This window comes from Daphnia carinata, chromosome 9, assembly GCF_022539665.2.
Source record: "Daphnia carinata strain CSIRO-1 chromosome 9, CSIRO_AGI_Dcar_HiC_V3, whole genome shotgun sequence".
Lineage (NCBI taxonomy): Eukaryota > Metazoa > Arthropoda > Branchiopoda > Diplostraca > Daphniidae > Daphnia > Daphnia carinata.
The window spans coordinates 1,770,739-1,792,642 of record NC_081339.1 but is presented as its reverse complement, the minus strand read 5'-3'; the positions used below and the strand labels follow the sequence as shown (position 1 = coordinate 1,792,642).

Sequence of the window (21,904 nt, the reverse complement as noted above, 5' to 3'; positions counted from 1 at the left end):
CCCACCCCCTTCCATACCCCCATTTAGCTAATGGCCCGCCCTATAGAATGAAAAAACCTCTTAAACTCAAGATTTGAATCAAGTTCGTTACATCGCAGCATTGGCTTTTGTGAAATGATGTTCACAGCAGATGCGATGAACAACTGCTAGAAACGATATTTCGGTCGGACCTACTTAGCTATCCAATTGCACACTCAGAAACGTTGTATTAATTAATAGCTATTCAGCATAAAAATCTATCGTACGTCAGACCTTAAGGGAATAATCAAGAACTTATTTATAAAGTACAATTGCCTAAAAAATGAATTTCAAAAAATTTTATACCTAAATGTTTTTTCCGTCTAAAAAAAACACCTTTAAAGGATGAAACGGATGCTTATTGAAAAAGTCCGTCGTAACATTTTAACGATTTTCCGCGTTAGGCTGCATGTAATAGCATTTCGTTTGCGACCACCTAAGCAATATCGCCAACGACTTTTCGAACACAAAAATATGATGTGGGTCTCACGTGTATTGAGAGTGAATCTAAACAGCAAAAAAATTTTCTTATTAAACAAAAAAATTAACACTAGCCTAACCTGCGAGAGCACTGGCATTAATAATAGGGTTATTAGCAGTGAAACGCATCATTGCGTTATCACAACTGTGCGATAGTTTTTTCTTTGATTCCGTTCGTCTTTTCCTGTGACATTTTCTGGGTACTTCTTGAAGTTTTCGTCGTTAGGATGATGCTTGATGTTATGAATATTGAAACGAAACTTAATTCATTTGACTTTCCGGCATTTTCATCGTACAAGTACGTCGGGTATCAATTAATCAGTAATATTTACATGTGTAGAATTCTTCTTCATATATATAGGTTGGTAGTTTTATATTTTGAGTTATATTTTTAATTTTTAATTTTTTAATTTTTGAAATGAGAAGAGTTCTGTGTGCTTTTAACGTTCTTTTATTTCCAACAACCAACATATACAATAATTTATAACAGAGTAACAATAATATTTTAAGCAGAAAACGGTGACTTGAGGATCTCGTCCTCGTCGGGCGAGAAGACGAGTCCTGTACTTGCCAGTCGCTTCGACCGCTGTTTGCTCAGCTTATCCTCTAGGGATATCTTTTTCCATTTTTTGGGTGTTCCTGTTGTTGTAGATTTCGCTTTTTTGATCTGGGCCAGTTCTTTTGAGGGTCCGGCTCTAATGGCTGCGAAGTCCTTGATCTCCTTACTCAGCGCTGTTGTGATCGGCGCCGGCACTGGAACTTGGACTGTGGCGGGCAACTCTTTAATTCCCCTTGTTCTTTCCAGCTCTTGCTCCCGTCTTTGGAGCTCTTCGTTATCTCACCGCAGTTTGCTCGTTTACCATACGCGTCAAGCGATGACTCTGGTTTTATATGAAATTTCAGCGAACCTATCTAAGACATTAACGATGTTGAATGTAGGTTTCTTAAAATTGTTTTTGCGTTTCTGTTTTATTTACCAAGAGGACCATGGTGGCTGCACTAACATATATGAGAGCTAAATGATAGGCTGATGGCATAATGAAGCTAATAGTGTGTGGCGGGCAACTATTTATTTCCCCTTGTTCATTCAAGTAGCCTGTTTGCTCCCGTCTTTGGAGCTCTTTCTTATCTCGCCGCAGTTTGCTCGTTTACCATACGTGTCACGCGATGACACTGCTGGTCTTATATGAAATTTCAACGAACGAATCTAAGACATTAACGATGTTAAATGTAGGTTTTTTAAAAATAGTTTTTGCGATTCTGTTTACTTACTAAGAAGGCCATGGTGGCTGCACTAACATATATGCAGTGCTTTCTATCTTTTTTTTACCCTGTAGATACAGTTAGTGTAAACAAATTTTTAAAACACAAAGTTAAGTTAAGATATTTTGTAAATACCGAAAAAAAATGCTTCGATAAAAGATGCTACCGAAAAAAAAACAGTTAAGATAAGATATTAAAATTTTTGTTTTATTTACATTTTAGGCTAAAGATAAGATAAAATAGGATACAAAATACTTAGTAATAACGCAAAAATAAATAAAAAAAATTCTGAATCGAAGATTAATTGAAATTCTGGGTAGCATCGAACTTGTAGCTTCATAATTCATTTATTTGATCCACATCCACGAGGCAAGGGATGACTAAAACAATGAGAGCCGAATTTTTTTTTCAAAATAAATGAACTTGGCGCCGCTTATGGCATTAAGTCTTTCATATCTAACATATTGATAGTAAAACAATAAATGAACAAAAAAAATATACTTTGTCTTTTTATTGAGTTATTATTTTAGTTTTATTTTTTGAGTTTTATTTTGAAATAATAACTTAAAATAATAACTTTTACCTTTCGAATCATTACATTTTTTCCTTCGATCATATGTTTTTATGAATCTCTAGAAAATTCCGTCGTTTCACAGCAAAATTTGTTTTCTTTTGGTGAAATTTCGCATTCAATAATATGCTGAAAGATTTCGTTACTTAACGCTACCAATAAATCGAAAATTTCGTCATTTACGCATCTTTAGTATTTAAATTAACTATCTATTTTCTGGGATGTTATAGTTCTGTTTAATACCCATTATTGCCAATTAGTTAGATTATCTTGGGTTTCAAAATAATAAAAAAACAAACTAAAAGCTGCCATAATGGCGTATAAATTCCCGAATTTTGACTCAAAAAGCCTCCCGTTCGGCTATTTATTGTGATTGGAAAGCATAATTTTTTCGAAATAATGCAGATCTCTTACGTAGCTATGTTTATATAAAATCGGAATTAATTATATTAATATCTTTATATGCAAATTCAAAGCTTAACGGCTAAAGTAGCTTTTCAAATCTACGAACATGATGTCGTCCATTATTGCCGCCTGTCGATATTGCCTGGGGCTCCGTGACCAAAATTGGCGAATAGGAAAAAGGTTAGTGTCACCCCAGCAGACGAATTTAAAATCTGAAAGCCGGTGTGCAAGTAGGGCTGGGCCCGGCGACGATCGGGCACGATTTTGGCCGACCCACGCGGTTTTTTTTTAAAAAGGACAAACCGGTGTGGTTCAGCTTGCTGTTTTTTCAAACCGATTGAACCGCGGTTTGACGGTTTGTATCGCGGTTTTATGGTTTGCACCGCGGCAATCCCGCGGCAGATTCGTTTAAAAAGGGGCATCCTCGGTTGGCGGGAGTGATCTTCGGCCATCTTGTAGAATTGCAGTGGTTCTCCTGGCAGCTTCGGTAGTGCTGTCGATCTGTGGTATTGATGAGTTGAGAGTGGAGGCTCGGCGTTCGAACCGCGTTGACTTATATAGTCAAACCTTCCACTTGTAGTTTACCACTTCTTTACATCTATGTTTTTTTTCTTTAAAAGTTCAAGTCCAACACTAAGTCTCTCGAGGTTTCCCTCGATTGTTTTAGCAGGTGTCAGTTTTCGTTGCCGTTGTCATGAGGGGGATTATTTATTGCTGGGTAGGGTCGAGTATCATTCTTCCAAGCAGAGTTGCCGTGAGCGGACTCAATTTTTGATCGAGATCAAACACAAACTCAAAAATTGAGCGATCGCTCAACTCATTTAAGAATGAGTTTGAGCGCGATCAAACTCAAAATTTTTGAGCGAACTCAAACTCAACTTTGCAATCAATATTTCTTACTGCACGCCATCTAGTGATAGTAAATATAGTTAAGTGCCAAGAATGTTACTACTTAAGTGGTGCATTAGTCAAACTATCAACGTTTTTTGAAAAGTACTGTCTCATATTATTTTCATAAATTTCATTATTGTATTTATATTTTCCAATTATAGTATTATAAAGTGAAGCAGTGCAACAATAACTATGTCGTGGCTGTCCGATAATGAAGATTTTTGTGATGAGAATGCATCTCCAAATACGAATCATGTATCGCAACCCAATGCTAGGTAACAATTTCTTATCTAACTATCAAATGTATTGTGTGTGATTAACTTTTTGTTTGTATTTTTGTAGCAGCACTGTAATTCCTTTAAAGAAACTGGTTTTACCTGCAGAATTCTTCACATATGTAGGGGAAATGCCTGGCAAAAATGCCAGTCTATATCGTTGTTTATATCCTGGCTGCGTCCCAAAAAAGAAAAGGGATGGTTCTGAAAAACCACTTGCGGTGACTCATTCTTCTCGATACAATGCCAAAAGGCATTTCTTGGTTGTTGGCATTTTCTTACATATCTTTCAAATATATATTCTTGCATGTCAGACTAACACGAGAACTTTTTATAATACCCTTCTAGAATCATGATCCCAATAATGAGCTTGGACATCTTAAACTTTGGGAAGATGCTGTAAAACATCTGGGTAATCCAACAAGCCTCAACAACACACCCATTTCAGTAAATAGACGCGCCAGAATTACACAAGAAGATCTTGATAGTTGGGTGTTGGTAATTAATTCATTTCATTTAGACTATTTAATGTATTTCTTTCATAAATGTTGATATTTCTTTTTAGAATTTCCTCGTTGTTGACGCCTTACCAATTTATACCGTCGAGAAGCCTGGTTTCAAACAACTAGTTAATAGTATGGCCCCGAATCTAGTTTTACACGGACGAACGTTTTTTACAAACAGACTGGAGACTATATACAATGAAAGAAGGTTACAACTGATTGATGCTCTTAGCAAATCTACAGATGCAGCAACGACTATAGACGCATGGACTAGTAGAAGGAAATCGTACCTCGGTGAGACGATTCATTGGTTTGACGTTGAATCCTTAAAACGAAGAAGTGCCTGTCTTGCCATACGACGGATCAAAGGGCGCCATACGTATGACGTGCTGACAAAAATGATTGAAGATCTCCACAAGGAATATGAAGTTGTTGACAAGCTGCGAGGGGCAACAACTGACAACGGTTCAAATTTTTTAAAGGCGTTTCGGGAGAGTGGGAATGCATCTGATGTGCCCAATGATGATGATGACTTTGAACAATTGGACGAAGAAGACATGTTAGACTTCGAAATTGGTGAAATTATTGTCGATAGAATCACACAAGACTATTGCGCTAACAATGTAAATCCCACTCTACCTATGCACCGAAAATGTGCCTGTCATCTGCTGAGTTTGATAGCGAAGGCTGATATATCAAAGATTTAGGATCACACATTTCAAGAATTGAGAAATTCGACGCTTGTAAAAATTCAACTGTTGCTGAATAGACAAACCTCAAGTTCCCAGAATTCGGACCTCATAATGGAACTAATTGGACAACTTTTCATTCAAAAAAACGAAACAAGATGGAATTCAGAGTATTACGCTATACGCTGCATTGTCCGATTATTGAGAACGAAGAGTCGTGCAATGAGGAAACTTTTTGAAGAGCTTCGTTTAACTCCTTTCACGCCTAACGAGGAGCAGTTCCTGAAGGAATACACGAAGATAATGCGATATATCACTGATGCGTTAGACGTGTTGCAAGGCGAGAAGAATATCGGCTTGGGGTTCCTACTTCCAACAATTTCTGTTAAAAAAAAAAAACTGGCTTTGCTACAAGGCAATGCGTCGATTATTAAATGTCAATCACTAATCACTGGACTGCTTGACGCTATCTATGAGAGGTAATATTGTTTTTTTTTTTCTCAATTCCGAGTTAGAAATAGTTGAATAGATCAATAAGATATTTTTGCAATAATTCTAGATTTGAACACATGTTCTTAGAGAATGAGCTACGTTTGGCTACGATTAACAACCCATTTTTTAAGCTCTCATGGTTGGATAATGAAGACGATGTTCGTCGCGCAAAAACTTTGCTCAGAGGAGAATTTGTCCGGTTTCAGGGACTAAACAACGAATCCCAATCGTAAATTATAACTTACAGTTAAAGAGCAATAAATCTGACGCAAATTTTATTTCATTACATTTGTTCGTTCTTTATAGTTCGGATGATTTAAGTGACGGGACCTCCTCTTCAATATCAGATCCCAGTCCGGAGAAAAAACAGAGACGTCCGAAGGATTTTTTTGCCTCAATTACTAAACGAAATGAAAAGTTAAAGGTAATTGATGAAGTAGAGACATTCCTTAAGATGTGTGGAAATCTAGATGACCTACCAAATTATCCAACCATCATGAAGATGTATAAGTAAGTGCCGTGCCGACATTCTATGTGTATTGTCATTATACGTAATTCATCACTAATGTAATTTTTTTAGACGATATAACGTGACTTTGCCCTCTTCCGCCGCAGTCGAGAGACTTTTTAGTCAAGTTGGACTAATTTTTACCGCGAAGAGATATCAACTTACTGATAAACATTTTGAAATGTTACTTTTTTTAAAAATTAACAACCAAATGCTAAATAATTGGTAAAATGACTAAAATCAATAAATGGTTGTAAGAGTTAATCAATTATTTGTGTGTCGAATTAATGCTTTTGGCTTGTTCGATATCAGTAAAAATAAGAAAATTAACGAAAGGAAACGGCTTAAGTCTTTAACGGCTTAAGTCTTAAATTAAAGCTCAAAGAACAAATATCTGTACCAATTTTAATCATGTTTATTTTATTGACCAATAGATGGCGCAGGAAATTGATCGCGAAGATGAGTTCGATCAAACTAAAAAAAATTGATCGCACGGCAAGTCTGCTTCCAAGGACGCACACGGTTCGTTTTTCTGTGGTATAGTGTAGTGCTTCTACAAGCGAGTATGGTTAATCATGCATAAATGGTGTGTATTAACTTGGGAGGGATTCGGAATATCGGCATTGGCTGTGTGGCATGATGCTATAGCTTCTAACTGTCACTCGGGAGTCTTAGTTTCGGATCACGCCGTGACCTTGACTAAGGGCGCATTTTGGCGTCAACCATTTGTTGAACTTTTTTAGTTCAACTTTTCGTCAAAGTTGACGCCAAAATGGAAGTTCATCGCTACAGCTGAGAAAGGGGAGGAGTTGCAGTTCAGTTGAAGGTCAACGGTGGTCTGGACCACCGTTGAAAAAGCTCAACTGTTTCAGTTGAACCTCCCACTGGCGTTGTCCCCAAAACGGTCGCCTAGTTGAACCATCTACCGGGCAGTTGACGCAAAAATACAAGTTCACTAAAAAAGTTGAACTAAAAGTAGACGCCAAAATGCGCCCTAAGAGAATAACGGGTAGATTCCTCGTGAGTTGTTGAGGTTAACTAATTCCAATTTACTGCACTGGGAGTTGATTGTCATTAAATATTTTAAATTTTATTTAATTTTATGTTGAACTTGTAATTGCGTTGGTTTTTAAAGTTTATATTGTATGTGATCAGATGGCTAGTCGGTATAGCCCTCGACCACAGTTCGGAGGTCTCAGGTTCAACCCGCGCTGTGATCATGACTAAGAAAAAGAAAATTGTTTTTTTTTCTGGTAAATACCTCAAGAGTTGCGAAGCCGATCAAGTCATAACTATTCCACTGTGACTGAATCTTTATTAAATATTTTAAGTTTTTGGTTTGGGTTGAAATGGTTTTGATATATAAGATGGAATTCATATATGTCTGGACGCCATAGCGACACAGCCCTCGACCACCACTCGGGAGTCTCGGGTTCGAGCTTCGCCCCAGCTATCATTGAAATATCCTAAGTTAAAATATTTTCTATTTCTTTGGCAAAATTTAAAGTTGTGAAGAGCTCGGGGGTCTTAGTTTCGATCCTGGCCTCAGCCGTTGTTGAAATACCCTTAAATTTAACATTTTCTTTTTTTAATTTTTGTTCTTTATTCTACCTTATATTTCCTTTTTCATTTTACTATTTAAATTTCCTATAATGAAAAGCTAGCGGAATTTGTTTGCTCTATTGTGTTTATTTTTCTTGTTTTCGTTGGTTAAAAAGGTGAATATAGTGCGAAGGGGTGAAAAGGATTTGTGGATAGAGTTCTATGCTATGGGGAATAAACACATTCTTCTACTGGGGTGAGAGTACATAAAGGGAGTCTTTAGTCGGTGGTCCTTTTTCCGTTCCTTGTTTCATGTTTCCGTTGGTTTACTGATGGAAGGTGGTGGGGTCGCGCCTTTGCCTTTTTCGACCTGTGTCCCACTGGTCCGATGTCCAGTTGAATAAGGGAGGGTGGCGCTTCCCGGGATCCAAATCCAGAAAAAGTTTAAGAGTGTTTACAGCTTTACCCCAATCTTCGGAAAAGAGATCCGCGTTGAATTGACGAGTCAGCGCGGCGGTCCTTTCCGCGATGCGGCGCTCGTAACGCTGTCGCTCGATCTCCCACGAGTCCTGGCTGTTACTTTCCGGGGAAATCGGCGTCTGGGCAACGACGTGGGATGTTTTCTCTGGTATCGGTGTCCAATCGTCGTAGATTGGGATGGCAACCATTGGTGCCATCACTTTTCTTGCTTGGTCCTCAGCACTGAGCCACTCACTGGCTGATTGATTTTGGTGGCTGCTGGAGTTAGCGCTAAGATCCATTCTTACGCTTTTTTTTTGTTTTTGGGATGATTGACAAAAATCGGAGCACAGTTTGGTTGGTGTGAACTCAACGAGTGTTTGGAACGTTGTGAAGCCCATTTGAAATTTCTAGCTTTTAAATACACATCGGGTACGTTAGGCGATCGTTTGTATTGTTTGAACTAAACCGCTCTAATTTCTATAACGAATGGGCAGTCGTCGATTTCTTAAGGGGCGTCCGGTAGCGTTTTGGGGTGTCAATTCTCCCAGCTGATCGATGGCAGGCGCCACCTGTCGGGCCTCAGACTCCAAATTTATGGCATCTACATTGTTTTCGGGAATTGGTGTAGTTTCCCTAGTAGAACAAGATATCTTCACACAATCTTAAAGATAGCGATACATCTATGGCAAATACATCTTAGATATCTTACTACTATCTTTGTACTAGCTTTGTACTAGCTAAATGTCATGGGGTGGAGATATCTTGTTTATATATCTTACGAATATCCTAAAAGCCACTTTCTAGATAACTGTATAGGGAACTTATCGCTCTAAAATAAATAGTAAATACAAAAAAAAGAATACATTTTTTAAAGACAGTTTATTTTTAAAATCCGAATTACAATTGGCAAATAAACACAAGTTACAAACTGTGACAGGAAGACATTCAAGTCTTATTATTAATTAGAATCGCTGCTGTTGTCTTCCGCCGCAAGTTTCGCTTGTTCTGCCACAAAACGCCCTTTTGCATTATGAAGATACGATTTGGTTTCAGCGACGAACACTTCTTTTTCCAGATCTTTAAACTTTGAATTGGAGATGATTCTAACTAAATATAAAATATTTTTATTTAACTACTTATTTTACTCTTTACTTATATCTCTTCTCTATATAAAATGGTTACCTCTTACTAATTCCGTTATACGACAAGAGTGGATTCCTTTTTTTCCCATTCCGCCGTTTACTCTCTTATCACGTCTCCAAAGCCAATTTACATCCTTAGAGAGTGAATCTTCAAATACTGTTCTCCACGCTCTTTGTACACATAGTCGCCTTCAGAATTTTTGGAATTCTTTTTTCCTGAAAGACGGATTTTTCGGACTATCTATTCATGAATGAAAGAGGAGTTTAACATACTAAATGAAATATATAAATTATTGAAAACTAACTAGCTTCTTCAGATTTTCATCTTTTTTAAGAATTTTTTCGAATGCTTCCAATACTAAGTTTTTTAATGGAAAAGAAGCAATGCCTTCATCTATTTCCTCAATGCATTCGTCAACTGGATTAATTTTTTTATCGATCATAGACAACTTTTCATTAATCTTGGCAAGGTCAGAGAAGTATTTCTCTTTGTCGTGATTGACTTTCTTTGGAATGGGAAGAGACGATGGAGAATCCGTAGCATAATAAGACGAAGAATCTCGGGATGTAGAAGGGCCGGAACTACTTTCAGCATCTAAAAAAATATGGTTAAGGATTATACGTTTAAAATGAAAATATTCTGATTAGTTACGAAGTTGCAGATGATGTGATTCATTTGGCCTATAGCTTGTTATTGCTCCAATATTTTGCTGGCTCGGAAATTCAGGGACAGTTGATGGTGTTTGATAAGAAGAATTCATTAAATGTGAATTATAGTTCCAGTACGGCTGCTGCATTCCCCAGTTGTAATGACCACCATTGTAATTAAATTGCGGATGCATATTTTAATGCACAATAAACAAAATAAAGAAAAATATGTAAAACAGTATTGAAAAAGAGGTTGATGAAAGAAAGGTATTTTTTATGATTACTGAACTGGTGGGTTCCATATGAGTCGTCGGAATTACCTATTTAATGCACAAGAATATTTTGAAAAAAAAGGTTTAGCATTAAACTAGAATTAACATTACGAGACTGAATCGACTGTTGAATTTGCATATCCACAGGAGACGACGAATCTTCTGTAATTATAGAATAAGGAGAGTAAGGTAATTATAGAAGGAGTGCACTGCACATTTAATCCGAATAGTAACGGCGAACAAAAACACGATATAATAGACAAGACAACAGTAACTGAACCAAAAATTAAGAAGTAAATAATATCATTATTACCAGGTTGAAACGATTGTTGACTTGGCATATGCACAGGAGACGATGTATCTTCTATAATTATAGAATAAGTTAGGTAATTACCGCAAGAGTGACCGGCACATTTGTCCGAAATAAAACGTAAAACAAAAATAAACGATATACTACGAGACCACAGTAACTGTACCAAAATAACGAAATAAGCAGCATAATCACCAGGCGCATTCAATGAGAGAACTTCGGCATTGGAACGCACTATTAACGCTTCCAGACTTGACATATCGCTATGAGGTAACGAAACTTTTTCAACTTAATGAAAAATTGCGTTGCATGAATGTTATGCAACAATGTATTAAATATTATAATTACGAGATGAATTTGACGAAAGGACCACAGCATTAGAAGACAAACGTTTATCAGAACTGGAGGAACCTCTCTTACTAGTAGAAGCAGCAGCAATGACTAAACGAAATGACAATAAGACTTGGTTTATAGGTTTGTTAAAAGTTCAAAATCAATTATCCTTTTTAGTTGACGTTGAAGCATTGCTGGATTGTTTAGAGGCTCTAGGAGGTATTGGAAGCAAAGTAGAAGTGGCCATTCCTTTGGCAGAGTTTGTATGGGAGACTTTCTTAATCGTCTTTCCTTTGCTGGGTGCTGATTTTTTAGGTGGGCTGAGAGACTCTCCCTCGCTGTCTATTTCTGTTGTTGATTGTCCAGGTATATTTAGTTTCTTCCTTTTAGGGACTCGTTTTCCTCTGCCTGAGTTTTCTTGATTAAGAATGGGCAGGCCAGTTTCAACACGGGGAAGACTTGTTGTTGCTTCTTCATACGTGTCTTTAAAAAGGAAGCAATATTGTTACATTAAACATACAAAATGAAGTAGTAACGCAAAATTACCAAAAGTTCCAATTATTTGGAAATCCTCGTATCTCTGCCATGTTTCCTCATCAGGTGGAACGCCACACTACAAAATTTGGATTTGATGTGCAGCTGAATAACTATCATTCGGTAAATAGAGAATGTCTTCCTCTATCCAATTTTCTGCCACTACATAAAGCCAGTTATCTATTATAGGTAATATTTTGGGAACTTCAACAATACAACAACAATACAAAGGTATTGAATATCTCATAATATATCTAGCAGTTAGCTGGTAGATATCTATAAAGACATATAAATTTGATATGACTTTTTGATATACAATAGATATCTTAGAGAACTAAATACATCGGCTAGACATATATATATCTTAAAGATAGGAGTAAGATATCTTGTTCTATTAGGGTTGTTGTTGATTTTTAAACATGTCATCAGCGATTGATTTATCACCGTCTGAATCATATGTTTCTCCAGTTTCGTTTTCAATGCATAAATTTTGTTTATTTTTCTGAGCGGCGGCCATTTGCATTTCGGCTGGTTCCAATTCCACGGTTTCAATATCCGCATTTTCCACGCCCACTTGCCCCGTTTCCACATCCACGTTTTCCTCATTTTCTATCGTTTGGGTATAGATCGATTTACGGAATCGATTTTCGAACTTCGATGGCGTCTCGATAGGGGGACAATGTTCGTCTTTCCATAACATTGTTTCGTACAGGGGTTTTAGGCGGTTAACATGAGTTCGTTGACAAATGTATGAATTATCCGCAATATCTACTGTGTTGTTGGAATAAACTTTCACAACTCTATATGGACCTTTATATTTAGAGGTGAATTTTCTACTATCGCCCTCTTTAACTACTCTAATATCTAATAATACTCTATATCCTACCATATACTGTTTTACATTCGCTCTTTTATTATATTGTTCCCTCTGGCGCTTTGTTGCTTTTTCGCTCTCCTCACGGACGCGTTGGAAACTATAACGCAAGCGTTCAGCTAAATTACCTACGTAATCTGATGCGGAGGTAAATGTTTTTGGGGAAGCGTCAAGGAACTCATTAATAGGTAAATTAGGATCTCTACCGTGCAGTAAATAATATGGGGTTTCACATGTCGAAGAATGGACAGAACTACGGTAAGCAAATAAAACATCATCCAGCATATCTTCCCAATTCTCATGCTCTCCATCTTTTAATTCCTTTCTCAACATTGTTGTCAATGTTCGGTTAAATCTTTCAGTTTCTCCATTACTAGCTGGATTATAGGCGGTAGTTAATCTTTGCTCAATATTTAATGTTTTACAGAAATAACGAAATAGCTTCGATGTGAAATTGGTCCCACGATCGGAAAGAATAGCTTTTGGCATACCATGTCTGACTATAATTGTCTTATATACACAATCAGCTGTCGTCTGTGCTGTTTGATCCTTTAACACAACAGCTTCTACCCACCGGCTAAAATAATCGGTAATGACTAAAATATAACTGTTTCCTTTAGGTGAAATTGGCGTAATTGGACCCAAAAAGTCCATCCCAATGACTTGGAAAGGAGCTTTCGCTATTTCATGAGGATGCAACAATGCCCTATATGTTGAAGAAGTGTTGGCGGTGCACACCTCACAAGCCTGGCAGTATTCTTTAATTTCCTTTCTCATATTTGGCCAATAATAATGATTCTTTATTTTCAAATAGGTTTTATAGAAAGCTAAATGTCCGCCCATCGGTGCGTCATGTAGTTCTTTGAGCACTAGATGGCGTAACGATGCAGGCAAGACTAACTGGTGGTTAGTTTCATTTCTTTTTGCTATCGGTAGATGGCAGCACGTGCCGGTAAAGTGTACCATCAATAACTTCAAAATACTCAATTTCTTTCATCCAATCTGGTTTAGATTGAAGAAAAGCTTGATCAAGTTCTTCGTTATCCAAATAATTACGAATGGCTGTGCAAAGCTCGTCCTCCCTTTGTTTCTCAAAAATTAAGGTAATATTGCTCTCTGTTTGGATACTAGCTACTTTTAAGCGTGACAGGCAATCTGCGTTTTGGTGAACACGTCCCGGCCTATATTTCAATTCATAATTCTTTGCGGCCAATAGTATCGCCCATCTTCCTAATCTACCATTATTATCCTTTTGTTCTTTAAGCCATTGTAAGGGACGGTGGTCACTGATAATTTCAAAGGATTTATCCAATAGGTAATGCCTAAAATGCTTGATGGCATCTACGACTGCTAAGGCTTCTTTCTCTGTCGTACTATAATTCGATTCCGCTTTTGTTAACTGTCTACTGGAATAGGCTATGGGATGTTCCTGGCCATTTTGAATTTGGGATAGCACTGCTCCAATGCCGTAATCGCAGGCATCGGTGAAAAGGATAAACTTTTCATTGAAATTGGGGTACGCAAGAACTGGTGGCGTTACCAGAGAATTGCGCAATTTCTCGAAGGCAACTTGTTCCTCAAGTCCCCAATTAAAAGGCTTCCTGTTCAGATCTTTATGAGTTAAACGAGTTAACGGTTTGGCAATTGATCCGAAATCTTTAATAAATCTTCTGTAGTATCCAGCTAATCCAAGAAATGATCTGATTTCGTCTACAGAAGTCGGTGTTTTATAGTTGACTATTTTATCAATTTTGCTCGGATCAGGTTTAATACCATCGGTCGAAATTACATGTCCCAGATAATTCACTGAGCGCTTGACAAATTGACATTTCTTAAGTTTTAATTTTAGATTGGCATCCCTCAATAATTCAAAAATTTCTCGAATATCATGTAAATGATCTTCGAAAGTATCAGAAAAAATAATAACGTCGTCTAGATAAACTAATGCCTTTTTTCCTAAGACGTCTCTCAGGATGTAATTCATTAATCTCTGAAATGTGGCTGGCGCGTTACATAAACCGAAAGCCATCCTTTTAAATTCGTAGAGGTTGTTTTCTACTACGAACGCTGTTTTTTCAATAGCTGGATTATCAAGTTCAATCTGCCAATAGCCTGAAGCTAAATCGAGAGTTGTGAAAAATTTCTTTCCATATAATTTGTCCAATGTTTCGTCTATCCTAGGCATAGGGAATGAATCTTTTTTCGTAATACTATTTAATTTCCTATAATCAACACAAAATCTTACTTCTCCACATTTCTTTTCTACTAAAACCACGGGTGAAGCCCATGGAGAATGAGAATATTGGATTACGTCTGCATCAAGCATTTCTTGAATTTTATCATCTAATAATTTCCTTTGGTTATTTGTTACTCTGTATGGGCGTTGTCTAATGGGGCCTCGTCCTTGCGTGTCAATCGTATGTTTTATCAGGTTGGTGTTTCCTAATTCTGAATCTTTGGACGCGAACAAGTCGTGAAAGTCATCTAATAATTTTGAGGGTAGCCGGAGAAATAGGACCTGGAGAAATAGGACCCGAAGATTTAGGACCTACAAATAGGACCTGGAGAAATAGGACCTGGAGGAATAGGACCCAATCTTCAAACATTTTTTGAAGAGTCCTATTTCTCCATATTGAGGGTCCTATTTCTCCAGCCTTAAGGTCCTATTTCTCCATCGTAAAAAATCAATGTACAATTGGTTTTCATATATATTGATAAAAAACCCGAACGCCCTATATTGGTTTCTGCACTTCAAACACCGTTATCAATATGACGCCTCTTCACTGCATTATAACTTTTTTTTTTTTTTAAATTTACATTCATAATATTTTTGCAGGATTATATGCTTTTTCTATTGCTTTTTAGAGCTCATTTAATAGAAAAGTAATTTTGTTTACACAGTATTTGAATTTTTGCATTTTACATTTTCTTACTGGTGTTTTCAGGCCTACCATCACCCGCCCTTTACTATTGTCACTATTCACTTTTTTTTTCTTCGTGCCTCAATAAGGATTCTTGTGTAAAGCATCTTCTCTGTGAGAAGATGTACTTTACGGAATTAAGACAAATTGAAATGAATCGAACTCGGAGGCGATTTACCCACACGATGATTTATATTTATCCAAGTAGGGCTAAGCGGTACAGAAGTCAGTTGGGATAAGACAAAAGAAGTCAGACTAAAGAAAGAGAAGTCGGAGTGTAATATGATACTGTAGTATAAGCTTACCGCGGTGGCTTGAGCGGAGCACGGGCGAGGATATAAGAGAAGGCAGCGTTAACAGGAGTTCGTCGGCACGTGGGTAAACAATATGGGTGAACCGAACACTCAGACAAGCACGTGACACAGCTCAATTCACTTGCACCAATTTATCAATGGGGAAGCACTAGCTGAACTTGAACTCCGCCTGTAAGAGTCAGAGGCTCATCGACAACTGAACTTACTCAGATCTTGGTTCACCACGAAACCTCGCATATTGCACAGCAATTAACAACTGCGCAATTACATGTCGCAACTAATGAAATTTGATATATTAAGTTGATGGTGCAATACAGATCAACGCCTAAGCAGCCAATCATAAATGTTGCTAAGCGGCAAGGTGCCGATGTAATATAATACACTACTGCGCAGTTTATATGGCGTAACACATGAGTCATATATAAAGAATAAACGGGAAGGCATATCGAATAAAAACATTTATTTGCTTCTTTACACTTGGGAGGGCGCATAAGTACCTCTTAATACACAGATAACTAAGAAAATTTCATCATAAAAATAATTTAATAAACGTTAATTTCATAATAAAACACTGTTTGCCCTTGCGCAAAATTATTGTTTTTTTACCATATATATGGCAACGGTTACTACAAGCAGACGACTGTTGCAAGCTCGAAGTGTCAACATCCTACAATTCTATGAATCGTTGAAGTTGCTTATTGTAAGCGGTGTTTGTTTGACAGGTAAGTGGCTAGTTTCAGTAAAATCAGAGTCATAGAAACCTGGTTGCTCCACGGTGTGTGTAAATGCTACAAGGGTTTGCGGGGACTTGTGGTCGAATTCTGGCAGTTTTATAGCGAACCTAGCGGTTTTGGTTGAGTACTACGCGGTCCCAACCAAATGGAATCAGTAGCCGTAGAACACCCCTCCAGCGTTTTGTACTTAGAGTAGTCGGATGGCCAAGTCAAGCGTGTCTTTCAAGCATGGCCTACTATAATAACGTCCTGTCAGCGCGCAATACTTCTTGCGCAAAAAAGTTAATTGACAGAGGCGTAATAGATATGATACTAATATAAAATTACGTAATATAAAATTTTAATACAGAATTGAAATGAGTGGAAAAACAGTGGAAAGTGGAACCTAGCGCAGCGTGTGGTCAGCATACGTTAGGAAATGGAAAAAAGATAATCCAGCTACTGGATTCGAACTCGGGCCTCCCGTATTGCAGTCGTAGGTGCTATCCACTAGACCCAACAACTGATATTTAATGTCGTATCCCTTATGATTTTATTGCAGGATGGCAGGATATCTCTAATTCTAGTCAACAGATGGCTCTCCGACGCTGCCAGCTCCGCCCACAAAGGGGCGGAAATTTCGACCACAAGTCCCCGCAAATCCTTGTGGCATTTACACACACCGTGGAGCAACCAGGTTTCTATGACTCTGGTAAAATTAAAAATTTTTTATTTCCTAGGTTTGGCAATTTTGGTACATTTCAAATTCATGTTGTCATTAGCACCACAGAAGAAAAAAATTTACTTGGAAGGAAAGGTATTTAAAGTATAGACATAATTTTATTAGTTGCATTTGGAAATTTGACACAGATTACTAATCCGAAATGTTTCTTAGGTGGTTACTTTCAAGGAGAATCATGAAACTAGAGATGATTTACCATGAACCATTTGGGAACCAACTTGTTAGCTGCCTTATAACTATCATCCTTCTGGTAATCTAGATGTTCACAGTTTTTTGTTCGTGAAATTTATGTAATCATTTTTCTTATCGTTCAGATGAAATAACAGCATTACAGCTGTTAGTTACGTCAAGACATTAATCTCAAGATGCAAGTACTGAGCTTTAACGGATTTCCATTTACATAAGCAAGACAACCAATTCTCTTGTTGATGAGAAAACCAACTACACACACAGCTATGAATGGTAAAATATGTGTAATTGAATCTAAATTAATTTTATTTTTATGGTTTAAAGGCTTTTCGTTCTTCCGTTCACGTTCAAGGCTACAACTCATCGAATCGGACTTTTATAAGCATGCCATAAAATATCTCGCCATTTTTAATTGAATCATTTGTTCTAGGTCTTAGTCATTGGTGAAGAAAACCACTTGCCTTACATGAGGCCACCACTATCGCGTAAGAATTGTGGTTCAGTGACGATCCCGAAGTGTCAAACAAACTGAAGTTTAAGCAGTGGAACGGAAAAAAGTGAAGGTGATTGTCTAAAGTTATAATTTTGTGTTGCGTTATTTTAATGAATGTGACCTATTTTTGGATCCAGTTTGTTCTTCGATCAGGATGAATTCTACTGCAGTCCAGTGGAATTAGTTGCCAAAGAACATGGTGGTGTTTCAGTTGTGCGAGGACATCATGTAGTTAAACTGGACATTGCTGGTCGCAAAGCTGAGTTAGATGACGGCCTTACCATCACCTACGACAAGTGCCTTATTGCCACAGGTGAATTTCTTTCGTATTTATCTAAAATTTAAAGTACTCGATAATTATAACTTTTTGGAATGTTGAAAAACTTTTATAATCTTCCTACTAGATAGTATCTGAGAGCCATTGTTTAATTATCATTTCAGTTAGACGCATTTTCAACTATTAACTACCTTAATTTATTATCGTCTTAGGTGGCAAACCCTAACATCCAGCAGGAATAAAGATGGTAAAAACCCGGATTCGTTCCATGTTGTTCATTCTTGTTGCATGCTATATTATATGTTATTGTTCGTTTTTCTTGTTCGTAATTTTCATTCATCAAACCTGAGTTTTTTTTTCTTTCTTAGTTTTGGAAGCAGTTGAAAGGCCCGCAAAGTAAAACAACAGAGTTATTCGACTTTTTCCATCAGCAACAACAGCAGCCTGAGCAACGGCCGCATAGCAGTGTGAAAAAAAAGTGAAAAAAATTCAAGTCAGTTGCCATTTTTTTTATACTATTTGCCATACTTTGTGTTAACGTCGTAAGACTTTAAATTACCAAATTTATCTTTGCAGATCTCGGACGCAGTGCAGTTGTTCGCCGATTATTCGAAGAGCATACGAAACTATTTATACGATGTCGATGGCAATATTCTGCTTGATGTTTACACTCAAACCTCTTCAGTTCCATTAGGTTACAACCACCCTGAATTATTAGATGTCAAGATAAAGAAAACATCAGAACGTAATTGAATTGATTATTTACCTGTCTGGGCAACATCAAAATTTTAATTTATATTTCTTAAAGATTCATAAACCGACCTGCCCTCGGTGTATTTCCTGGTGAAAATTATCCTAAGCGAGTCCAGAATTCTCTGTTACGTATTGCTCCCAAAGGCCATACAGAGGTAAGTTGTAGCTCCTTAATTGTTCCGACCTATTGCAAATAATAAAAAATATATTTAAAGGTAACGACGATGGCGTGTGGATCGTGCTCAAACGAAAATGCGTACAAGGCAATTTTCGTTTGGTATCGCCGGAAACAGAGGGGAGATAAGTCATATACCCCAGAGGAGAAGACGAGTTGCGTAATGAACCAATTGCCTGGTGTTTCTGACCTGACTCTTATGTCTTTCAAAGGTATTTAGAAACACGTTACAATGTTGAATCAATATTAAATTAAAGCCTTTACTCTGTTACAAAAGGCGCTTTCCACAACAGAACGTTTGGTACGTTAATCACGACTCATACCAAGCCAGTCCATAAACTGGACATTCCTACAAAGGACTGGCCAATTGGAACCTTCCCTCGCCACAAGGTTAGTTTTAAAATTTCAATTAGGCTCAAACTATTACCTGATCTCATATTTCTTGTAATTTTAGTATCCGTTGGAAGAATTTGTGCGTGAAAATGAGGAAGAAGATCGTCGCTGTTTGGCGGAAGTTGAAGAGCTTTTTGATCGGTACAGCAAATGTAAATAATAGGCTTACCTGGATTTAGTTCGTCTGTTGCTACCGAAGTCAAATCGAAAAGTTTTTTTTGAATTTCTTGTTTAATTATTTGTATTTTGTAAAAATAAATGATATGTAAATCAATTACCAAAAATTTATGGTTTTATTTTAATTTAAACAAATTTTCTTGCGTCCTTTCGCTGCCGCGATCCGGACATTCCGCGGATGTTCCAATACGTACGTTCACTGAACGTACGGATTTGCCATCCTGCAGACGTCCAACTAAGGACGTCCGTAGTACTCCCAAATAAGGACGTTACCAGGACTTCCAAATAATTACGTCCCTAAAACCGAACATTAGGACATCCTGGTGACGTACATCTGCCGTCAGAATGGGACGTCCCGATCGGCCAGCCAGGACGTAGATGGGATGTCCCTGGGACGGACAAAGGCTAGTAGGGTATGTATGTTCTATAATCTTTTTGTTTAAGGAAGGCAAGCCAGCATATGCCATCCAATTTCAGGGGAAAAGCAGGACTCTGATAAAATGAAAACTCAACTTAAACGGAAGTTAGATAAGTTGGAGAAGAAGAAACTAAACAAACAAAGGAAAAATAACAGATGCCAAGGTAAACTTTGATTTCGACAAAAAAAATAGACCTTCAACTAATTTTACTTTTCTGTATTACAACAGATAAAAGAATACTAAGCGCAATAGGTTAAAAAAAAAAATGTGGAATTGATTGCGAGCTTCATAAACCAATTAGGAAAGAGAATAAAATCAACATCACAAACGAGAAAGGAGTTGGTTGAACGCATCGAAGAACAAGAAAAGAGAAAGGAACAACAACAGAAAAGGGATAAATCAACATTAAGAAAACGAAAAATGAAAGGAAAGCATAAACTGAATAAACTAGCGAAAAAAACAAACTTATCGTATGAATTGCCGATATTGACATGGATGAGCTGCCTCGTGTTCCATTATTTACAGGCCGTGCCATGATAGTTTTGTATAACAATACACTGGCATGCCTTCCATGATCCGAGCGGAACTCATTATTTTCGTTCTTGCCACGTAGGTCTCTATTTATGGTTTTGCGGCAAATATTTTTTTTATTAAAAAATGTGCTTGTCTTAAATTATATATATATAATTTTTTTCTTATTTATCAGTGTATTAAGGAGTACTTAGGGGAAGGCATGCCCCTCGTCTCCGGGAATTCGCATGGAATAAGATATCAGCCAGGGGGGAGGGCGATACTAGGACTGGAAACGCCATTAACGAAAGGTCAAGGGCAAAAAATCAAACACTGTAAAAATAAATATAACTTTTATACATGAGCTGTGTAAAGCAATAGATAATGCGTGTAATCGTGCAAAAAAAATACAAATATGAATTCAAACAAAAAAGTTATGATGGACTGATTACACGAGCAATTGATAACGTGGTTTAGAGTGCGGAAAACTACATATGCCGTCCGGTTCTGACTTCATAACAGCGGGCATTAGGGCTATTTCCTAAGGAGAATTAGGACCAATTCTAAGAAGAAATAGGACCCTTATGATGGAGAAATAGGACCCTTCAAAATATGTTAGAAGATTGGGTCCTAATTCTCCGGGTCCTATTTCTATAGGTCCTATTTTGGGGTCCTAAATCTCCGGGTCCTATTTCTCCGGCAATCCATCGACGCAGAATAACTAAACGTTGTAGGCTGTTAATGAGGGGGGCGTTTGTTAAGCTCAGACTCGCGTTATTAGAGGTAGAGGCTAAATAATGACGACGAAAGGACGCCGCTATTATGGATTTTTGATACCCCCTTCCCCTAGTCCCGATGTAAGGACAAATTTTCAAAAAAATTGGCCAGTTCTCGGAACTGCTGAAACTTCAGTCCCTTTATGTGATTAAAGCGAATAAACACGACGACCCGACTGGATCTTGCAATATCCCTCGCTTATAACATATTCCACAGCTAGTTGTTCCTTCCCATTACATCTCTTTTAATGAGACAAATTCTTAAATGCTCTAAGACGTCTTAACTATAGGAAGTAATCGAATAATACCGTGCTCGATTCTATTTCGAGTATTATTATAATTCTTGATTTTCGTGTACCATAAAAAAATTAATAAAAAAATACAAAGAGTTCGGAACAGAATCCGTTTATTAATGAAACGAAAAGATAATACAGTTCAAATACTGACACCCGACTTTGGTTCCATATAGCGCTCCAAGAAAATTGATCGACTCATTTAAGGATTTAAGTCCTCCGTAAAGGTAGTTGATTGACAGCCGCGTTCTTTAAGAAAACATGTACTTTCTTCCATCGCTCTCTTCCGGTGGTTGTAAACAAGTGTCAAAGTTATCGGCCAGCACTTTTACAAAATATAAGTGCAATACCGATCACACTCTTCACAAGCTCACAAACTCACTGAAAGAAAACCATTTTCATAGAAACTACACGAACAAAAATCACGTGGAAATGAACAGCACCGTTTACGGGTTCGCCAATCAATTCCGTCAGATTGCCACAGGGGAAAACGTCAAGGTGTCATATTGTTGATTGACAAAACAATCATTGAGTGCATTTAACGTAA

General features: G+C 37.4%; 2 protein-coding genes and 3 long non-coding RNA genes across 6 annotated transcripts in view; 4 read left to right on the top strand and 1 right to left on the bottom strand.

The window, feature by feature from the left end:
• The first annotated feature begins 3,781 nt into the window (after nt 1–3,781).
• LOC132088286 (uncharacterized) lies at nt 3,782–5,113 on the top strand. Its single transcript, XM_059496852.1, has 4 exons — nt 3,782–3,903; nt 3,971–4,166; nt 4,252–4,401; nt 4,469–5,113. Exons 1-4 carry the CDS (start codon nt 3,821–3,823, stop codon nt 5,111–5,113), a joined length of 1,074 nt encoding a protein of 357 aa, XP_059352835.1. The 5' UTR covers nt 3,782–3,820.
• A 4,418-nt stretch (nt 5,114–9,531) lies between these two features.
• LOC132088285 (uncharacterized) lies at nt 9,532–10,083 on the bottom strand. Its single transcript, XM_059496851.1, has 2 exons — nt 9,894–10,083; nt 9,532–9,836 (listed from the first exon to the last, which is right to left on the bottom strand). Exons 1-2 carry the CDS (start codon nt 10,081–10,083, stop codon nt 9,532–9,534), a joined length of 495 nt encoding a protein of 164 aa, XP_059352834.1.
• Nucleotides 10,084–16,872: 6,789 nt separating this feature from the next.
• On the top strand, nt 16,873–17,313 carry LOC130689175 (uncharacterized). The gene is made up of 3 exons (XR_009000663.2): nt 16,873–16,977; nt 17,056–17,152; nt 17,217–17,313. It is a non-coding gene; the product is annotated as an uncharacterized LOC130689175 (long non-coding RNA).
• Nucleotides 17,314–17,351: 38 nt separating this feature from the next.
• Nucleotides 17,352–19,328, top strand: LOC130689169 (uncharacterized). 2 transcript variants are annotated; one of them, XR_009000654.2, is made up of 9 exons: nt 17,352–17,654; nt 17,722–17,897; nt 18,074–18,108; nt 18,230–18,354; nt 18,438–18,606; nt 18,670–18,769; nt 18,830–19,001; nt 19,067–19,179; nt 19,244–19,328. It is a non-coding gene; the product is annotated as an uncharacterized LOC130689169 (long non-coding RNA). The 2 variants fall into 2 exon arrangements; XR_009000653.2 differs by having other exon boundaries at nt 17,353–17,654; nt 18,230–18,339.
• Nucleotides 19,329–21,638: 2,310 nt separating this feature from the next.
• LOC130689171 (uncharacterized) overlaps nt 21,639–21,904 on the top strand; it is a 97,319-nt gene continuing 97,053 nt past the window's right edge. Inside the window, exon 1 of the long non-coding RNA XR_009421723.1 lies at nt 21,639–21,649. This is a non-coding gene — a long non-coding RNA (uncharacterized LOC130689171). The remainder of the gene's footprint in view (nt 21,650–21,904) is intronic.

Excerpts from the sequence above, each read along its gene's own strand:
- LOC132088286 (XM_059496852.1), top strand. The coding sequence starts at position 3,821 with ATGTCGTGGCTGTCCGATAATGAAGATTTTTGTGATGAGAATGCATCT. Across the intron at positions 3,904-3,970 it reads GTATCGCAACCCAATGCTAG|CAGCACTGTAATTCCTTTAA; the intron begins GTAACAATTTCT and ends GTATTTTTGTAG. Across the intron at positions 4,167-4,251 it reads ATGCCAAAAGGCATTTCTTG|AATCATGATCCCAATAATGA; the intron begins GTTGTTGGCATT and ends ATACCCTTCTAG.
- LOC132088285 (XM_059496851.1), bottom strand. The coding sequence starts at position 10,083 with ATGCATCCGCAATTTAATTACAATGGTGGTCATTACAACTGGGGAATG. Across the intron at positions 9,837-9,893 it reads ATCACATCATCTGCAACTTC|ATGCTGAAAGTAGTTCCGGC; the intron begins GTAACTAATCAG and ends ATATTTTTTTAG.